At 46.5% G+C, this 14,413-nt stretch overlaps 4 protein-coding genes across 4 annotated transcripts in view; 2 read left to right on the forward strand and 2 right to left on the reverse strand.

The window, feature by feature from the left end:
- The window catches only part of LOC127604114 (H-2 class I histocompatibility antigen, D-D alpha chain-like), a 190,500-nt gene that overhangs the window by 58,268 nt on the left and 117,819 nt on the right, over positions 1–14,413 (forward strand). The window lies entirely within an intron of this gene.
- psmb4 (proteasome 20S subunit beta 4) lies at positions 283–3,123 on the reverse strand. The gene is made up of 8 exons (XM_052071291.1): positions 2,965–3,123; positions 2,342–2,468; positions 1,978–2,057; positions 1,744–1,890; positions 1,381–1,462; positions 1,189–1,305; positions 535–623; positions 283–388 (listed from the first exon to the last, which is right to left on the reverse strand). The coding sequence occupies exons 1-8, from the start codon at positions 3,087–3,089 to the stop codon at positions 376–378; spliced, it is 780 nt and encodes a 259-aa protein (XP_051927251.1). The 5' UTR covers positions 3,090–3,123; the 3' UTR covers positions 283–375.
- Positions 3,783–7,851, forward strand: LOC127604245 (transmembrane protein 65-like). Its single transcript, XM_052071279.1, has 7 exons — positions 3,783–4,238; positions 4,942–4,986; positions 5,077–5,144; positions 5,242–5,296; positions 5,501–5,543; positions 6,503–6,608; positions 6,694–7,851. Exons 1-7 carry the CDS (start codon positions 3,812–3,814, stop codon positions 6,802–6,804), a joined length of 855 nt encoding a protein of 284 aa, XP_051927239.1. The 5' UTR covers positions 3,783–3,811; the 3' UTR covers positions 6,805–7,851.
- vps45 (vacuolar protein sorting 45 homolog) lies at positions 8,437–13,902 on the reverse strand. The gene is made up of 15 exons (XM_052071132.1): positions 13,607–13,902; positions 13,261–13,395; positions 13,127–13,187; positions 12,957–13,036; positions 12,751–12,819; positions 12,545–12,682; positions 12,366–12,476; positions 11,999–12,133; positions 10,912–11,025; positions 10,673–10,840; positions 10,448–10,606; positions 9,297–9,404; positions 9,101–9,222; positions 8,855–8,986; positions 8,437–8,775 (listed from the first exon to the last, which is right to left on the reverse strand). The coding sequence occupies exons 1-15, from the start codon at positions 13,697–13,699 to the stop codon at positions 8,697–8,699; spliced, it is 1,704 nt and encodes a 567-aa protein (XP_051927092.1). The 5' UTR covers positions 13,700–13,902; the 3' UTR covers positions 8,437–8,696.

Genomic DNA, 14,413 nt, shown 5'->3' on the forward strand with positions numbered 1-14,413 from the left:
GTCCACATTCCATTCGCTGAGGCCAAATATTTTTCTGACGGAGATTATTCGGATTGGACGACGTCGTCTGGTCTGCTCAGTTACGAGACTGACGATTTGATCTCCGCTATTCTGCATGGAAACAACCTCTCTGGGAAACGCGCAGCCAAAATCAACGTAACAGTAGTCGAGATGATATCATCACTAATAAATGGGTATGTCTGGCAAAATGCACTAAAATTAAAAGCCTAAAGTATCATAGATTTTCGCATATGTAGTCAAACAAAAGAAAACTACACACTGTTTGATTGAACACATTTATTTGAATGATACAAAATTGACAAGAAAACATTTGCATGAGAGCAGAAAAACTGGAAGAGTGGCTCTCCCAAGTGTTCATTCGAAGCCACTGCAGACAAGACCAAAGACAAATGTTTACTTGAATTATATCATCAAGTAGTCGAATTTATGAGCCGATTTTCCCACCACTTTTCTGACATTGATTTGCCAACTTTCTCAGCTGAGGAGGAAGCAGGCTAGACCGTTGACCCTTACCTGACCATATGAGCGATGTCCCAGTTGGTTTCGCAAGACAGCGGGCCCTTGATCTCCACGCCCTCCTCAGTTACTATGGCAATCTCGTACTGAAACAACAAAAACGCACGTGAGAAACACCATGCAATGATTGTGCAGCGATGTGTCAAGTTTTCACATTTGGAGGTGGTCGTCCCTGCCTAATTTTTGGGCAACTTTGGACATCATGAAAATGTTATCTGGCTACTAATTCACGTGTCATTTCAACGGTGTACACATGCATTTTCAAAAAAATTAATGTCAAACATGGTTCCATAATTTAAGCAAAAGATTTAAGCAGAGTGCCTTCACTTCAGGTCTGCAGCTGATGAGTTCCCCAAACACGACTGCCCCGCCCTACTTAAAGTTATTAATCATATTGTTTAATTCTTATTCCACACACTCTATATTAGAGTCATGTATTTTGACGAGTGATGACACCTACAATGTACTCCTGCTAAAAAATAAACATTAAAAAAAGTGTTTTGTTCCCTTCGAAATGATCAAACACCTGACAAAGTTTTGGAGCAAGTGGGAGTACTAATGATCAGAATGCTACAAACCTCAGAAAAACCATGCTATGTACTTCAAACTTGGGAGGCATTTTGCTGCCTTGCCGTTTTTTTTGGAACTCACCCTGTTGTAGGAGCGGGCGTCTCTGTAGTAGAGAACCTTGAGGCAGCGGTCCACCAGCTCGCAGGCTTCCTGTTTGCTCACCTCCACCTTGTTCTCCAACGCCTCCCGCATCAGGGGCTACGCGCACGCACGTACACACAGGTCAAATACACAGCAACAAGAGGCTATCCTGGGAGATGAAGGATCACTGACCTGAGCCAGGTAAGCACCAAAGCCGGTGGCCACTGTGGGGGACTCATAGGCCACGCCCAGCTTGTCCACGTAACCCAGGAAACTACAGAGAAATAAGACGGCCCGCTGTTGTTGACGTGTACCCCGACTCACAAACAATTCATGGCAGTGGAAGCCAGATTTCACAAGTACATTTGCACATTTCTAACATTTGAAGGAGTGGCGGCTGGTTCGTAGAGGGCGCTTTTTTGACAGAAAAAAAAATATGGACCGTCAATTAATCCGGAAAAATATATGATATGCATAATCCCCCCTGGCTGCATGAGTAATGTGGCATTTCTGATCTAGGCGAGTGTCGTTCAAAGTTAAAGTGTGCATCCCGACCTCTGCCCGTTGTAGAAGCCGCCAATGACCACGGTGTTCCACAGGGGGTTCATCTTACTGCGGCGGTTGTACATGACCCTGGTGAGCCACGAGTGCATGGCCTTGGGGCTGTAGCTGTGGCCGTCCCCGAGCAGCTCCTCGTCGATGCTGGGAAGAGCAAAGCAAAGCTCACTTATTCTTTGACCCACATTTTCTCACCACTCACTCTTTCAGCAAACCAAGATTCATGCTTACACCATCTGCTCGATGACCTGCTTGAGGTACTGGTAGTCGGCATAGTCGCCCGAAGCGCCCAGGATGGTACTGTTGTTCACCTAAAAAAAAAAAAAAAAATCTCATTGGAATACATTGGGAAGGGTCATGGGGTAAAAGCAGCAATACTACCTGGGGGGCCATCAATAAATATTAGATTTACATGAGACAAGATTCCCCCCCCCAAAATACTGAATGATTTTAAGAAAGTGACCAGTAAGAGTCCAGTGTGCTGTCACTGTTGATCCTTTATCAATTTTGATGCAAGGTAAGTTTACAATATGAAGTTTTATTGGTGTCGGACGTTCAACAGATGGACATTTAAAATTTAAATTAAAACTTTCACCTTCATGAGTCGGGAAATGTTTCGGAACCTCGCCAGGGAGCCGTACGAGCCCAACATGTCAGCGGCCATCACTACGCCGCCCGTGAACTTGACCGCCAGCACCGACGTTCCGGTTACCATGGGGGTCCTGCACACAACATTTCATGACAATCAAATCCATTGGCCTATGAAACTTTACTCTTTTGTATTTAGTGTGGACATAATACAAACGTAGTGGGCATCAACTTGTTAAACGACGGTACAAAGTTATACCTAACTCGTTGCCACAAATACTATTTCGAGCGCACGTTTGTCTATGCTGCGGTAACACATTAGCATTGATACAAATTAAGTCGATAAGTGACTGAAGGGATGAGCGACAGTCGGTGTGCTAACTTTAGCTCGTTAACCCAACCAACAAACGTGAGCAGACAATAAAGTCCACCTTTCCGACCACGGCTCTTCTCATAAAACAACACAACATTGAAGAGAAGTGGTGTTGGAGAGGCTTCAGCTTACAGCACAGAGACTCGACAATTAGCATAGCGTCAGTTAGCTCGACGATGATACAGCAGCGGTGGCCCTCAAAGCGAAAGCTCAACAGTTTCAAATACAAAAGAAGACCACAAAAGCGTGGTGCTCACAGCGTGTGTCGAACCGGGCCGCAGGCCGAACTCTGGCCGACACTGCTGCCGCTCCGGAGCGAGTAAAAGGCGCCCGGGGCCGGTCCATTCTCCCAGAAATTGAGTTTCAAGCCGCTCGCTGCCATGTTGGGGAAATTGATGGCGGAAGTGACGTCAGTCTCGACGAGTAAAGTGTCGCTGGTGACTAGACCAGAAATAAATCAAATCTATTATTATTAAATAAGGACCATTATCATACAATAATATAATTTTATATAATTATTATTATTAAATCAATAACAATATGTAAAACGAATAAACTTATTAAAAAAAGACTGACGGCAACTCTGTAGCGCTACCCTACGTTACAGTGAAGAGACTACATGTATATGTAATGTACAGCATGTAGTACTGTACAGTATATCCATCTACAGTACTATTATGTGCCTGACATTTGAATGGTAGAGAGGTGTATTGTAACGTTCATTGTGACTTTTTTTGATTGTTTTTTAACTTGTTCGTTTTTTTAGTTTTCTAGTTTAGTTTCTCTTGGTTTTGGTATGACCTTATTTTTTATAATGTATTTTCTGATGAAAAAAAAAATGAAAAGGTCCGTTAATACCCTGTTTGTCGCCTAGTCACTGGCCGAGACTGTGCACTACTTTGACCCATAATCACATTTTTTTAATCGAAAATAGATGAACGAATAGTAAAAAGTCACTTTTCACTCCTTGTAAGTTTGTTGCATTCACGTTGTCGTTGAAATTGCTACAAAATCCCCTTCAGTGCAAAAAGAGTGGAGGGGGCCTCACCTCCAAAATAGGAAAATCGGAAGTTATAAGTTTTATTCTGAAAGGCTCAAACGGAAATGTCCATCGCGCAGTGTGACTTGACTTCGCAGCGCGCTGAAGAACTTGGATCAAGAGCCACAAGGGGAGCCGCGAAAGTCCAGTGTTCTTTTCGGGCGTACTCTGAGAAGCAATCGGATCGATCACCGGGAGACAATTTTTTTTCATTCGTTCGTTCGTTCCGGTGCTGTGCGCTCGGCATGCTACGCTTGTGCCCGTCGGCGTTGCTTCGCTCTGCTGCAGCGGCGGTTCGGTCGCGGAGGTTCCCGGGCGGAGCCGCGAGCCAGTGGTCAGGACGACTGCTTGGAACTCACAGCCGCATGGAGCCCAGGGAGCCGCTCAACTCGCCGAAGCGGGCCAAAGAGTTCATCTACCGGCTTCAGGCCCCCGAGAGGGCCTGTTTACTCAAGGAGCTCCAGAACTTCGAATCCGTCGCTATCGCTCAAGGTGTGCCCCGCCCCAAGCGTCACTTCCGGATTCGAGGCTCACCTGTCGGGCACCTGTGAATTGGCGTGGTCTAATTTGAGGGTTTTTTTGGGCAGGTTGTCCCCTTAAAGTCTTGTTTCCGTGCATCTCTTTGCTCGCAAAATAGAAGTTTTGTTGGTGAGTGAGCCAACGAAAACGACTAATCATCCTGAAAAACTCGTTCATGTAATCTTCATTTATCGTATTTTTAGGGTTGTTTGATAGCACCCCGCCCCCCAAACCATACCAGGAGAAGTATTTAGTATTTTTGATATCTAAAATTTAATTGAAGATAATGATCAAAAGCTGTGAACATCTTTTCTTTCTGACACACACAACGATTCGCCGAGGTGTCAAACTGCTGAGAGGATTTACTCAATGCCAGATTTTATGATGTTTTTGCTTCTGGTGTTGACAGTCGGGGTGGAATGCATTCGATAGCTTCCGAAATTGTGACTCTTAAAAAGTTCTTCAGTCAGCTGAAATTTTTTTTCTAACGACTGCTTGTATTTCTCATTTTTGGTTCAGCGTTTTACCATTTCCCTTTTTGTGCATTTGTCGTTTTACAACTGTCTTTATTATCATTTATATTTTCTCTATCTTTGTTTTAATATGAAAAAGAAATGTATAAAGCATGAGTTTACCTCAGGGAAGTCTAAAATTGACAAATGCTTTTCCTCCACAGAAACGTTAGAACCTTCACCACCCACCGCGGCTCAGATCAGACACGGTCAGCTTCACTCAAACACACACACACCCGCACGCACACACACACCGAGACACACTCTCACCTGACGACTGTCTACTCTTTTTACGTCAGTTTTATTCCACAACACTCTTCCCTTCATCGGCTTTGGTTTCCTGGACAATGCCATCATGATCTCAGCTGTGAGTGCCAGCCCACGTTGCGTTCTTGTTGATCTTCTGTCAACTCGTCAAGTGTGTCACTTTTTTTTTTTCCTCCCCGTCTTTGTCCCGCCTGCAGGGGACGCAGATTGAGCTTTCCATCGGAATCACGCTGGGAATCTCCACCATGGCTGGTACCGTCTTATTACGATGATTGAATTTTCGATGATTGAGTTAAATTTAGCGATGACATACAGCAACTCTTCGATCAACAAGTGTTCCGAGGAGCGCCCCCGGACGGCCCGAAGGCTGATGATGGCCCGTCTGTCAGTGTTCTTTCTGCTTGTTGTGAAGGAAATGTGGATGACAAAAGTGTTTTTGCTCCTCTGTCCGTTCAGCTGCCGCCTGGGGGAACATGGTTTCCGACCTGGCGGGTCTCGGGTAAGTTGACTTTCTCCGCTTACTCCATGTGGCCGGTTTAAAGATTAGGGACTTATATGGCTATGACTATACAGTGAAACTCCTCTACAACGAAATCATGTTTGCAGCAAGAACATTTTCACAACAGGGGGGTTTTCACTGTAGCAAATTTGATCTCAGATGTCAACGCACACACACACATACAAACGTATGTGTACTCTTTATTTTTATTCCAATAGTGCATAAATATGAGCATACGCTTATTTGACATTTCACATAGTGTAGAAAGAAAAAAAACGGGAAAGAAATTGCGAAATTTACGATCAGCATTCGCTTTCACTTACATTCATTTGTTGGACAAGTAAAAGTACTTTGCTTCCTCCATCTTTCATTTCGATCACTTTTACCCTCTCTTCCAGCGTCAGAGCTCTTCTTGTCTTAGCTGCTTGACATGCAAAGGTCCGTTTTGTCGCCATTTTAGCAACGCGACGTTCTTGCTGTGTCTGAAACTAACAACAACAAATACTTCCTGGACTACTGCGCATGTGTAAACCAGTGTGGTGGTTGCTGTTGTCGTTTCCGAACGAATCATCAGAGGTCACTGTTGGATTAGATTTCCTTGTAGTGAATCTCTTCGTGAGGCAAGATCAGAGAAAAAGATTTCGTAAAGCGCAACGGGGGTTTTTTTTCCCGTTATATGGGGGGCAGGAGAGTGGGAATGATGTTCATGCATTTTGCAAACTGCATTTTGGAGATGGTGTGCCGCTATCAGATTGCAACGGTACAATAACCGCCCCCAAGAAATATCGCATTTGTGACTGACTTCATTGGACTTGGACATGTAACTCCATCAATAATATTCATAGAGGAGCTGAAGCTTTGAAACTCGAAGGTCCCCCTTAAGACTTGCACATTATGTGATTGACTTTGAGCTGGTTACGTGCTCCCTATCTGAGGCGTGTGTGTGGTCCTTACTGCAGCTTGGCGGGTTACGTGGAGGCGCTGGCGTCCAGGCTGGGCATGCAGGTGCCGGATCTGACGCCCAAGCAGGCCGACATGTGGCAGACCAGGCTGAGCTCGCACATGGTGAGGTTGGCGCTCAACCCTCGCCGCTTTTGCCAACGCGCCGCCATTAACGCCGCACATCCCGTTTTGTCCGTGTGTCCTGCAGGGCAAAGCCATCGGCATCGTCATCGGCTGCCTCTTGGGAATGTTCCCGCTTTGGTTCACCAGTGACGACGACGGCAAGAAGGCCAAATCGGACAAGGCGGCGGCGTCCTAACACAAAAAGCGTCCGGTCACCGTTCGCTGGTGCTGCCTTGCAAAGACCTGGAGAGTTTCCAGGAAAAAAAATATCTGGATTTCCAAATTTTCCAAAGTGGAAACCTTCAATGGGAATTTAGGGTAATTGAAAGTCATTTAAGGGAACGGTGTCATATTCAAGCACAAATGTAAAAGAATTGAGTGTGTGTGACAAAAGAGGACATCCATGCAAAGAAGATATGGACTCACCTTGCATAAAAAAAAAAATCTCCAGGAGGAAAAAAAAAATCGCAACTCGGACATTTCATTTTTTTCCCCCCATGAAAGAAAAAAAACCCTGTAAAAGTGGGGGATTCAGCTCCAAACATCGCAAATGAGATGTGGTTTAGCGAAGCATGACTGAAGCTTCGCTCCACCCCCCCCTTTCCAAAACATGTTAGCAACATTGTAAATCCTCATTTTTTTTGCTCAGAAAGTCTGCCACTTGGAAAAATTCTGGGAATTTTTGCAACCCTACCAGGGGCGAGGGTGGCGTGGCCGCAGCACAATCAAACAGGAAGTGGCATTCACGCTCCTCACTTCCTGTCCGACACTAGCAGCCGACTGGCTGCCATCTGTCAAGTTGAACCACTATCTCCAGTTTCTTTTTAAACTAGCAAATTTGGGGGTGGTTGTTGTCTTTCAACCTCTTAAAAAAAAAAAAAAGAGGGTGGGGGTGATGGGAGGATAACACAGTCCCAGACATGACAAGTGGTGGAAAAAGCTACACCTAATAAAAAATACAATCATGTCCAAAATGATTGGCGCAGCCATTTTTCTTCAGTTTTGTTTGGATCAACATCCCGTGTTGCCTTTTCTGTCTCTTAGTCACGTGATACAACTTTTGTGTCGGGGAAGGCATCTGCGTAAAATTCCTCCAAAGTTGGCCAGGTTCATCCTACGGGGTCAAAGCCACATAAATGTTATTTTGTTTTGATTTTTTTAATTACACGGACAACACTGTTGTTGTTTTTTTTGTACCTCTGTGTCATGAATGTGTTTGAATAAATTATTTTTTAGGAGAGTAGATTAAATTGTGTGGGTGCAGATGTCGCCATGTCGATGGATTGAAATCATGGATGAGCCCCAAGTTCACCGAAATGTAAGAAAACGTGTGCATCTCTTCAACGCACGCAGATTTGACTTCCTACATTGTCACGTCGTTCGCGCACACACAATGAATATTCATTCCGTCAATGTTTAGGATTGTTTTTTTCCTCCGCATGTCTTCAGCACAAGTCTCCAGCTACCAAAACCAATACTTGATGCAAGTTCATATGATGATGGAAAAAAAAAAAAAAGTACATGATAGGAAACATCAGATTAGAAGTGCTGTGTGCCAAACTCATTTTGGCAATATTTTCAGTCAAGTCTATATGACCAAAGCCCATTTTTCCTCCTCATGTAACTTGTTAAGAGTTCCACACACAAAAAAAAATGCTTATTTTTCAGTGGAATGAGATTGAGCCTATTTTGGGCTCACGCTTTTCCATCTGAAATGATTCATAGAAGCAACGGGGAGCAATGACTCACATTTCCCCCGCAATTGGCAGCAAAAGCGACTCCCTACCCAACTTCAATCGTCCTTGCTATAAATAAACAAGCACAAATATCCGCATTTCAACTTTTTCCTTTTATTGGTGATTAAAGGACAAGATTGGCATACGTGTTGCGAGCAGCTGAACAAAGGGACAAACTTCAAAGACAAAAAACTAGATGAGAAGTGTTGCTGCTTTTCAGTGTAGGAACATTTCACGCAGACTTTCTTCACACTTTTCCTCCTGCTCCACGACGGCAAAGCAAAGGCGGACGTCGGGAAACGGGACACGCGCGACCAACGGAGGAATATTGCCGCGGCGTCCCAAAACGCGTTTAGTGTCTGTTGCTGTGGCGACTGACGCCCTGCGACCGCTCGCCACCGCTTGTCGATGACATCACTTCCTCCAAGAAGCTGAGAGCAGGAGAGAGGGAGGTGGCGGGTGTCATTCGATGAACGTGTGTGTGTGTGTGTGTGTGTGTGTGTGTGAGACCTCTTTGTGTTGAGCATGCTGCTCCCTCCCAGCACGATGCGGACGCCGGGAGTGTTGCGGTTCATGTTGTAGACACTCAGGGCTTCTTCATAGGTGGCTCCGCCGATCACAAACACCACCACGTCCTGAGGCCTGCACGCACGCACACACACACACACACACACACACGACATCATCATATCATGTGCCCTCGGCACCGACCCATTCCCCCCCCCCCCTGACCCCTTCCCCATGGCGACCCATCACCTGTCTCTGAGGCTGCTCGCTCCGAGATATGGAAACTGACTGTCCTTCAGGCGACCTTTGACCAGCTGATCCAGCGTATCGTGAAGAAGAGGCTGATGTTGCGCGTAGACGTTCTCCACGCCCTGCGCGCACGACGCGGTCACGCGTGACACGGCGCACGTTGACAACCATTTGCCGCGCTGACAAGGTCACCCACCTTGAGGCCTTTGAAGAACTGTTTGGTGATGGCCACCGCGTCTGTCGGGGTGATGAGGTCACTTCCTCGAACCCTCTTGCCGCCGTACTCCACCACACACTGGACCATCTGAGGCGCATGCGCAAACACAGGCCTCAACAGGCAAATATTTGATCGGAGACACATTTAGCAACGAGAATGACTGGATATCATCAAGGTCCCACGCGAAACCGCTGCCCCGGATTGAAAACTGACACACATAGGCCTGGCGGTGTAGGAAATAGTGACGCGTGTAGTCACAAGGGGCAAAATGCACGCGTGAACACAGCGCCTAGTGCGTCACTGAATGACAGCGAAGGAATGCTCACGGCGGCAGTACAAAAAGATTGATCAATTTTTGGTGGACAAAACTCCAAATATTGAATATTACATACCGTATTGACCCGAATATAAGTCGGTCCTGATTATAAGATGACCCCCTCTTTTTCAAAACTCAAGTTTGAAAAAATACTTTTTGAACACCAAATTAATTTTCATACAGAAAATGACAGTACATCTGAAACAAATGATTATCACAATATATTTGAGAGAAAAAGCCGTTATTTTGCCTCATTCAAATCTTAATATCTGAACATTTAAATATGTAGATGACATCATAACTTCTCCTCAGCTGCCGGTTAACCTGGCCGATCTTCGATCCCACTTTGCTACGTTTCTCCATTTTCTGTTATCTCTTCTATTATTTTCTTCTCTTTCTTCTTTACTGCTATTTTTATTTTTATTCTTCTTGACAGGGGTTCGCTTTGGCCTGGAGTTCAGCATTCGCTTCAATGATATCTGGCACCATCTAGCGTCCTGAATGGGTATCATGTCTAGACCCCGAATATAAGACGACCCCCAATTTTACTTATTTCAATGCAAAAAAACACCGTCTTATATTTGGGCCAATACGGTATTAGAATAGCAAGAACTGTGTTGATTTCAGTTTGAACTTCAAGTGGTGCCCGGGCCATCAGGCCATGGTTAATGTCGGACCTTGCATCATCCATCCATCCATCCATCTGTCCACTTTCTGGTGAGCTCTGGCAGTGGTGGGTGAGCACACAGTGACACACAAATATTCTGTTTGACGTACACTCGCTGAAGAACTTTTAGTTCGTGCGCACGCATACCTTGCGGTGCCTCTCGGACACGCCCCTCCTGGCGAGCTCGTCCAGCAGCGCGGGCAGGATGCTGCTGCTGTGGCGCTCGTAGCGCAGCGCGTAGAGCGCCACCAGGCGCACGGCGTCCAGCTCCGACACGCGTGGGTTCTGCAGCAGCCGACGCACGTTCTGGACACAAAGGCACTTTGCAAGAGTTGTGTGCCACGTGAAGGCCCCGAGTGTGTGCAGGCGTACCTGCTGCGCGCTGTTGTGGTCATTCTGGCAGGCCAGTTCCTGCTCCACCTCGGACACCTCCATCAGCCGACGCTCGGCTACCAAGCGGGACAGCTCGCCCACCACAGTCACGTGCTTGGACACGGTGCCCGACAGCTTTTTGAACTGGGGGTAGTTGTCCACGAAGGCCTGCGGTGCGTGCCCGGAGGGGCGGGGTCACTCGGACGACAAACCACAAACGCGCACTGAACTGGCGGCACCTTCATGTCTGAGATAGACTCCAACTTCTGTTGGCCTTTGGGTCTCTTCTTCTGGAAGTCCTCCATCAGGTTCTTGATGTTGGTGCCAATCTCACCGAAGTTCAAGTACAAGTTCTGGAAGAAATGAAACTGTAACGTAAGTAGGAAGAGGGTGAAAAAAACCCTGGCAAGATCCCCATTTAACTCTTTTAGGGACAGCGGTTACAAAAGTGGACAGCCTATCGTGTTATCAGGTTACAGGGTGCAGGAAAGGGTTAAATGAGAGCTCAGGCACAACTAATAGTACAGTGAAACTCCTCTACAATGAAACCTACATGAGCAAAAATACCTCCTAGTGTGAAAAAATCTTCATGCATTAACACCATTTGAAGTCTCGTCCCCCCCATACAACGAAAAAAACCCTGTTGCATTACACGAAATATTTTTTTTCTGCTCTAGCCTCACAAAGAGATTCACTACAACAAAGTATAATCCAACAGCGACCTCTACTGCTTTGTTCGGAAATGGCAACAGCAGCCACCACACTGGTTTACACATGCGCAGTAGTCCAGGAAGTATTTGTTATTGTTAGTTTCAGACGCAGCAAGAACGTCGCATTGCTAAAATGGCGACAAAACGGACCTATGCATGTCAAGCAGCTAAGAAAGAAGAGCTCTGATGCTGACAGAGGGTAAAAGTGATCAAAATGGCAAGACGGAGGAAGCAAAATAAAAGACATTATCCAAAAAATTGATGTAAGTGAATGCTGATCGTAAGTTTCGTAATTTCTTTCCCTTTTTTTTCTTTCTACACTGACTATATGAAGTGTCAAATAAGTGTATGCTCATACTTATGCACTATTGGATTGAAAAAGAGTACACACATTTACGTGTGCTTGTACACATACGGTTGTGTGTGTGTGTTTACATCTGAGATCAAATTTGCTACAGTGAAAAACCCCGCTGTGAAAAAGTTCTTGCTGCAAACATGATTTCGTTGTAGAGGAGTTTCACTGTACATTAAAGAGATTTTAAAAAACGGTTGTGACTACAATCACACCTAAATGGAACAAAATTTCCATGGGAAAGCCTCCCAGGTGGACACTCACATTGGCGTAGAACTCGTCGCTCTCGGCGGACAGGACCACCTCGCGCAGGTCTTTGCTGATCCCGGGTACCCTGGACAAGTCGATGCGGTTGTTGTTGAGGCCCAGCAGCTCGTGCACCATGGCCTGGTACGTCCACTGCCAACGTACAAGTCACAAACGGGACATTTATGGCAAACGTTCGTGGTCTGGCTCAAGCTTGCCATATTTGTCACTGGTTGCTCAGAGACCCAACTGAAAGTGGCCCGCCGTTTCTTTACTTCAGCTTGGCAATTCAGGTTTGGCAGCGCTTTACCATAAGCAAAAGGGAGAAGACGAGCATCTGGGGTAAAAGGCAACAAGATCTCATTTCTAAGATCCGGCACATCACCTGGTTGAGCAACGGTGTGATGGCGTCGTCGCTACGGTCCAGGATGAGCAGCAGGGGCGGGACTTCCGTCTTCCTGAAGTCGAACAGCTCGTACTCCTTGGTGATTATTTGCTGCACGGGGGTGATAGTCCAGATGTCAGGGTGTGAGGCAGGAACGGCGCCGGTGCGGTGGCGCTAACCTTAACGCTCTCCGCCAGCCGCTTGGACATGTCAGAGGACAGCTGGTAGCGGATCATGGGACACTTCTTCAAGGCCAGCAGGACGGACGTCAGGCCCTGCGTGCAGCGCCATAACAAGGACGGCTCCCAGCTACGCCCCTGTCAATAGCAACTACCAGATGAGCATGTGGAGAGATGAGACGAGCTGGCGGTATGTTGTTTCTTACCTTGGCCACACCTTGCAGGTTGAGGGAGAAGACGTGAGGATTGATGGCAATGAAATCGCCATAAAACTCCTGTGGGAGCGCGCGTATACACACACAGGCATGAAATCGGTGTGAATAGACTTTCTTTTTTGGGGGGGGGGGGGTGGCAACAACATTGCCGAGGACGGAGAGGCTGAGCCACAAAGAAGTCAGTAAGCATCACTCACCTGTACTTCGGCGACCACTTCCTGTTCGTCAGCCTCGGCCAACGCTTTGATTTCACTTTTACTGATCACGTTGCTGAAGTCTGACACACACACACACACACACACACACATATATATGTATGAGTCGAGCATATTGGCAAGATGGCGGCACGCTGGATCGGTGTTCTCACAGATGAAGTAGACGCTGTATTTTGGTCTTCTCAGCTCCTGGATCAGATGCTCCACGTTCTCCTGCATCACATACGCACATTACCTACAGTTACTCCTCTTCCCATTGATGTTGACGATGGTGAGTGGCACACACCTTGGTAGGTCTGAGGAAGCAGATGGCCTTCAAATGCTTCATGCTTTCTCTGCTGTGCGAGTCGATGCGTTCAAAGAGGTAGACCTCCTTCTGCAGGATCTCTGACTGCGTGTAGACCACGCTCACGATACTTGTCTACGCACGCACAACATGAAACAATGAGCACTTACAACAGGCCGGCTTCCAACTGGACCCGAATGTGTGTCCACACTTGGAGAAACGATGATTCAAGTAAAGTCAAGTACAACTTTGTTGTCTGTAGATATTAGACTCAAATATCTTTTTGAGTTGTTTTTCTTGTAGGTGGAACCACAGCGGTTGCTTGCTTGGTGTTGTGTGTCCTCACCGTCTCCTTGTCCATGAGCAGCACCTTCATCCCGGCCCCACTGCTCTCGATCATCTTGGAGATGTACTGCTTCACCGCCAGCGTCACGTTCATGGCGGCCACCACCAACGACGACGACCAAAAAGAAGGGCAAGATGACACGCTGAAAGACACGGCGGAGCGGGCCTGGACAGGAAACGGACCCAAGAAAAGCAGGCAAAGAAGTCAGTGGAGCCTTCAGGTTCTTCTCAGACCACAAACGGTGAAAACAACACAGCGGCCATTCTGAACGTCACTTTGGGAGGAAGTCGACCTTTGAACGCCAACAACAGGGTTCAAAATAAACGTCGTGACGCTCTCCCATTGAAAGACATTTCCATGTATGATAATTAGAGCAAAATAAGTACATGGAGAAGTTTAGCCATTTTGTTTGTAGGCGCTTTAACGCTATTCAATTGTTTGTAGTCCAAATAGTTCCCTAAAATAGCTTTTACTTTGACGTGTGACCGGAAGCGGCCATACTTCACCGGACACAAATCGTCGCTCAGATTTTAGTCTTCCTCATTATGAAAGCATTACATTGGTCAAAACCTTTCCTTCGGGCCACTGCTCTTAAAACATCTTCAAATAATCCCAACGTTTGATTCAAGCTGTCGCATTTTACGAACAAGCGCGCGTGGCTGACTTCCGGGCTTTACGACGTCGCATCGCTGCCATCTTGTGGAGACGTTTGGTCCTCGCATACAAACTAAGGGTGTGGAAAATAATCGATATTAATCGATACATCGATGCGCACGTGCGCGATGCGAGTGCATCGGCTCATTCATT

The sequence above is a fragment of the Hippocampus zosterae genome, chromosome 7 (genome assembly GCF_025434085.1).
Source record: "Hippocampus zosterae strain Florida chromosome 7, ASM2543408v3, whole genome shotgun sequence".
Lineage (NCBI taxonomy): Eukaryota > Metazoa > Chordata > Actinopteri > Syngnathiformes > Syngnathidae > Hippocampus > Hippocampus zosterae.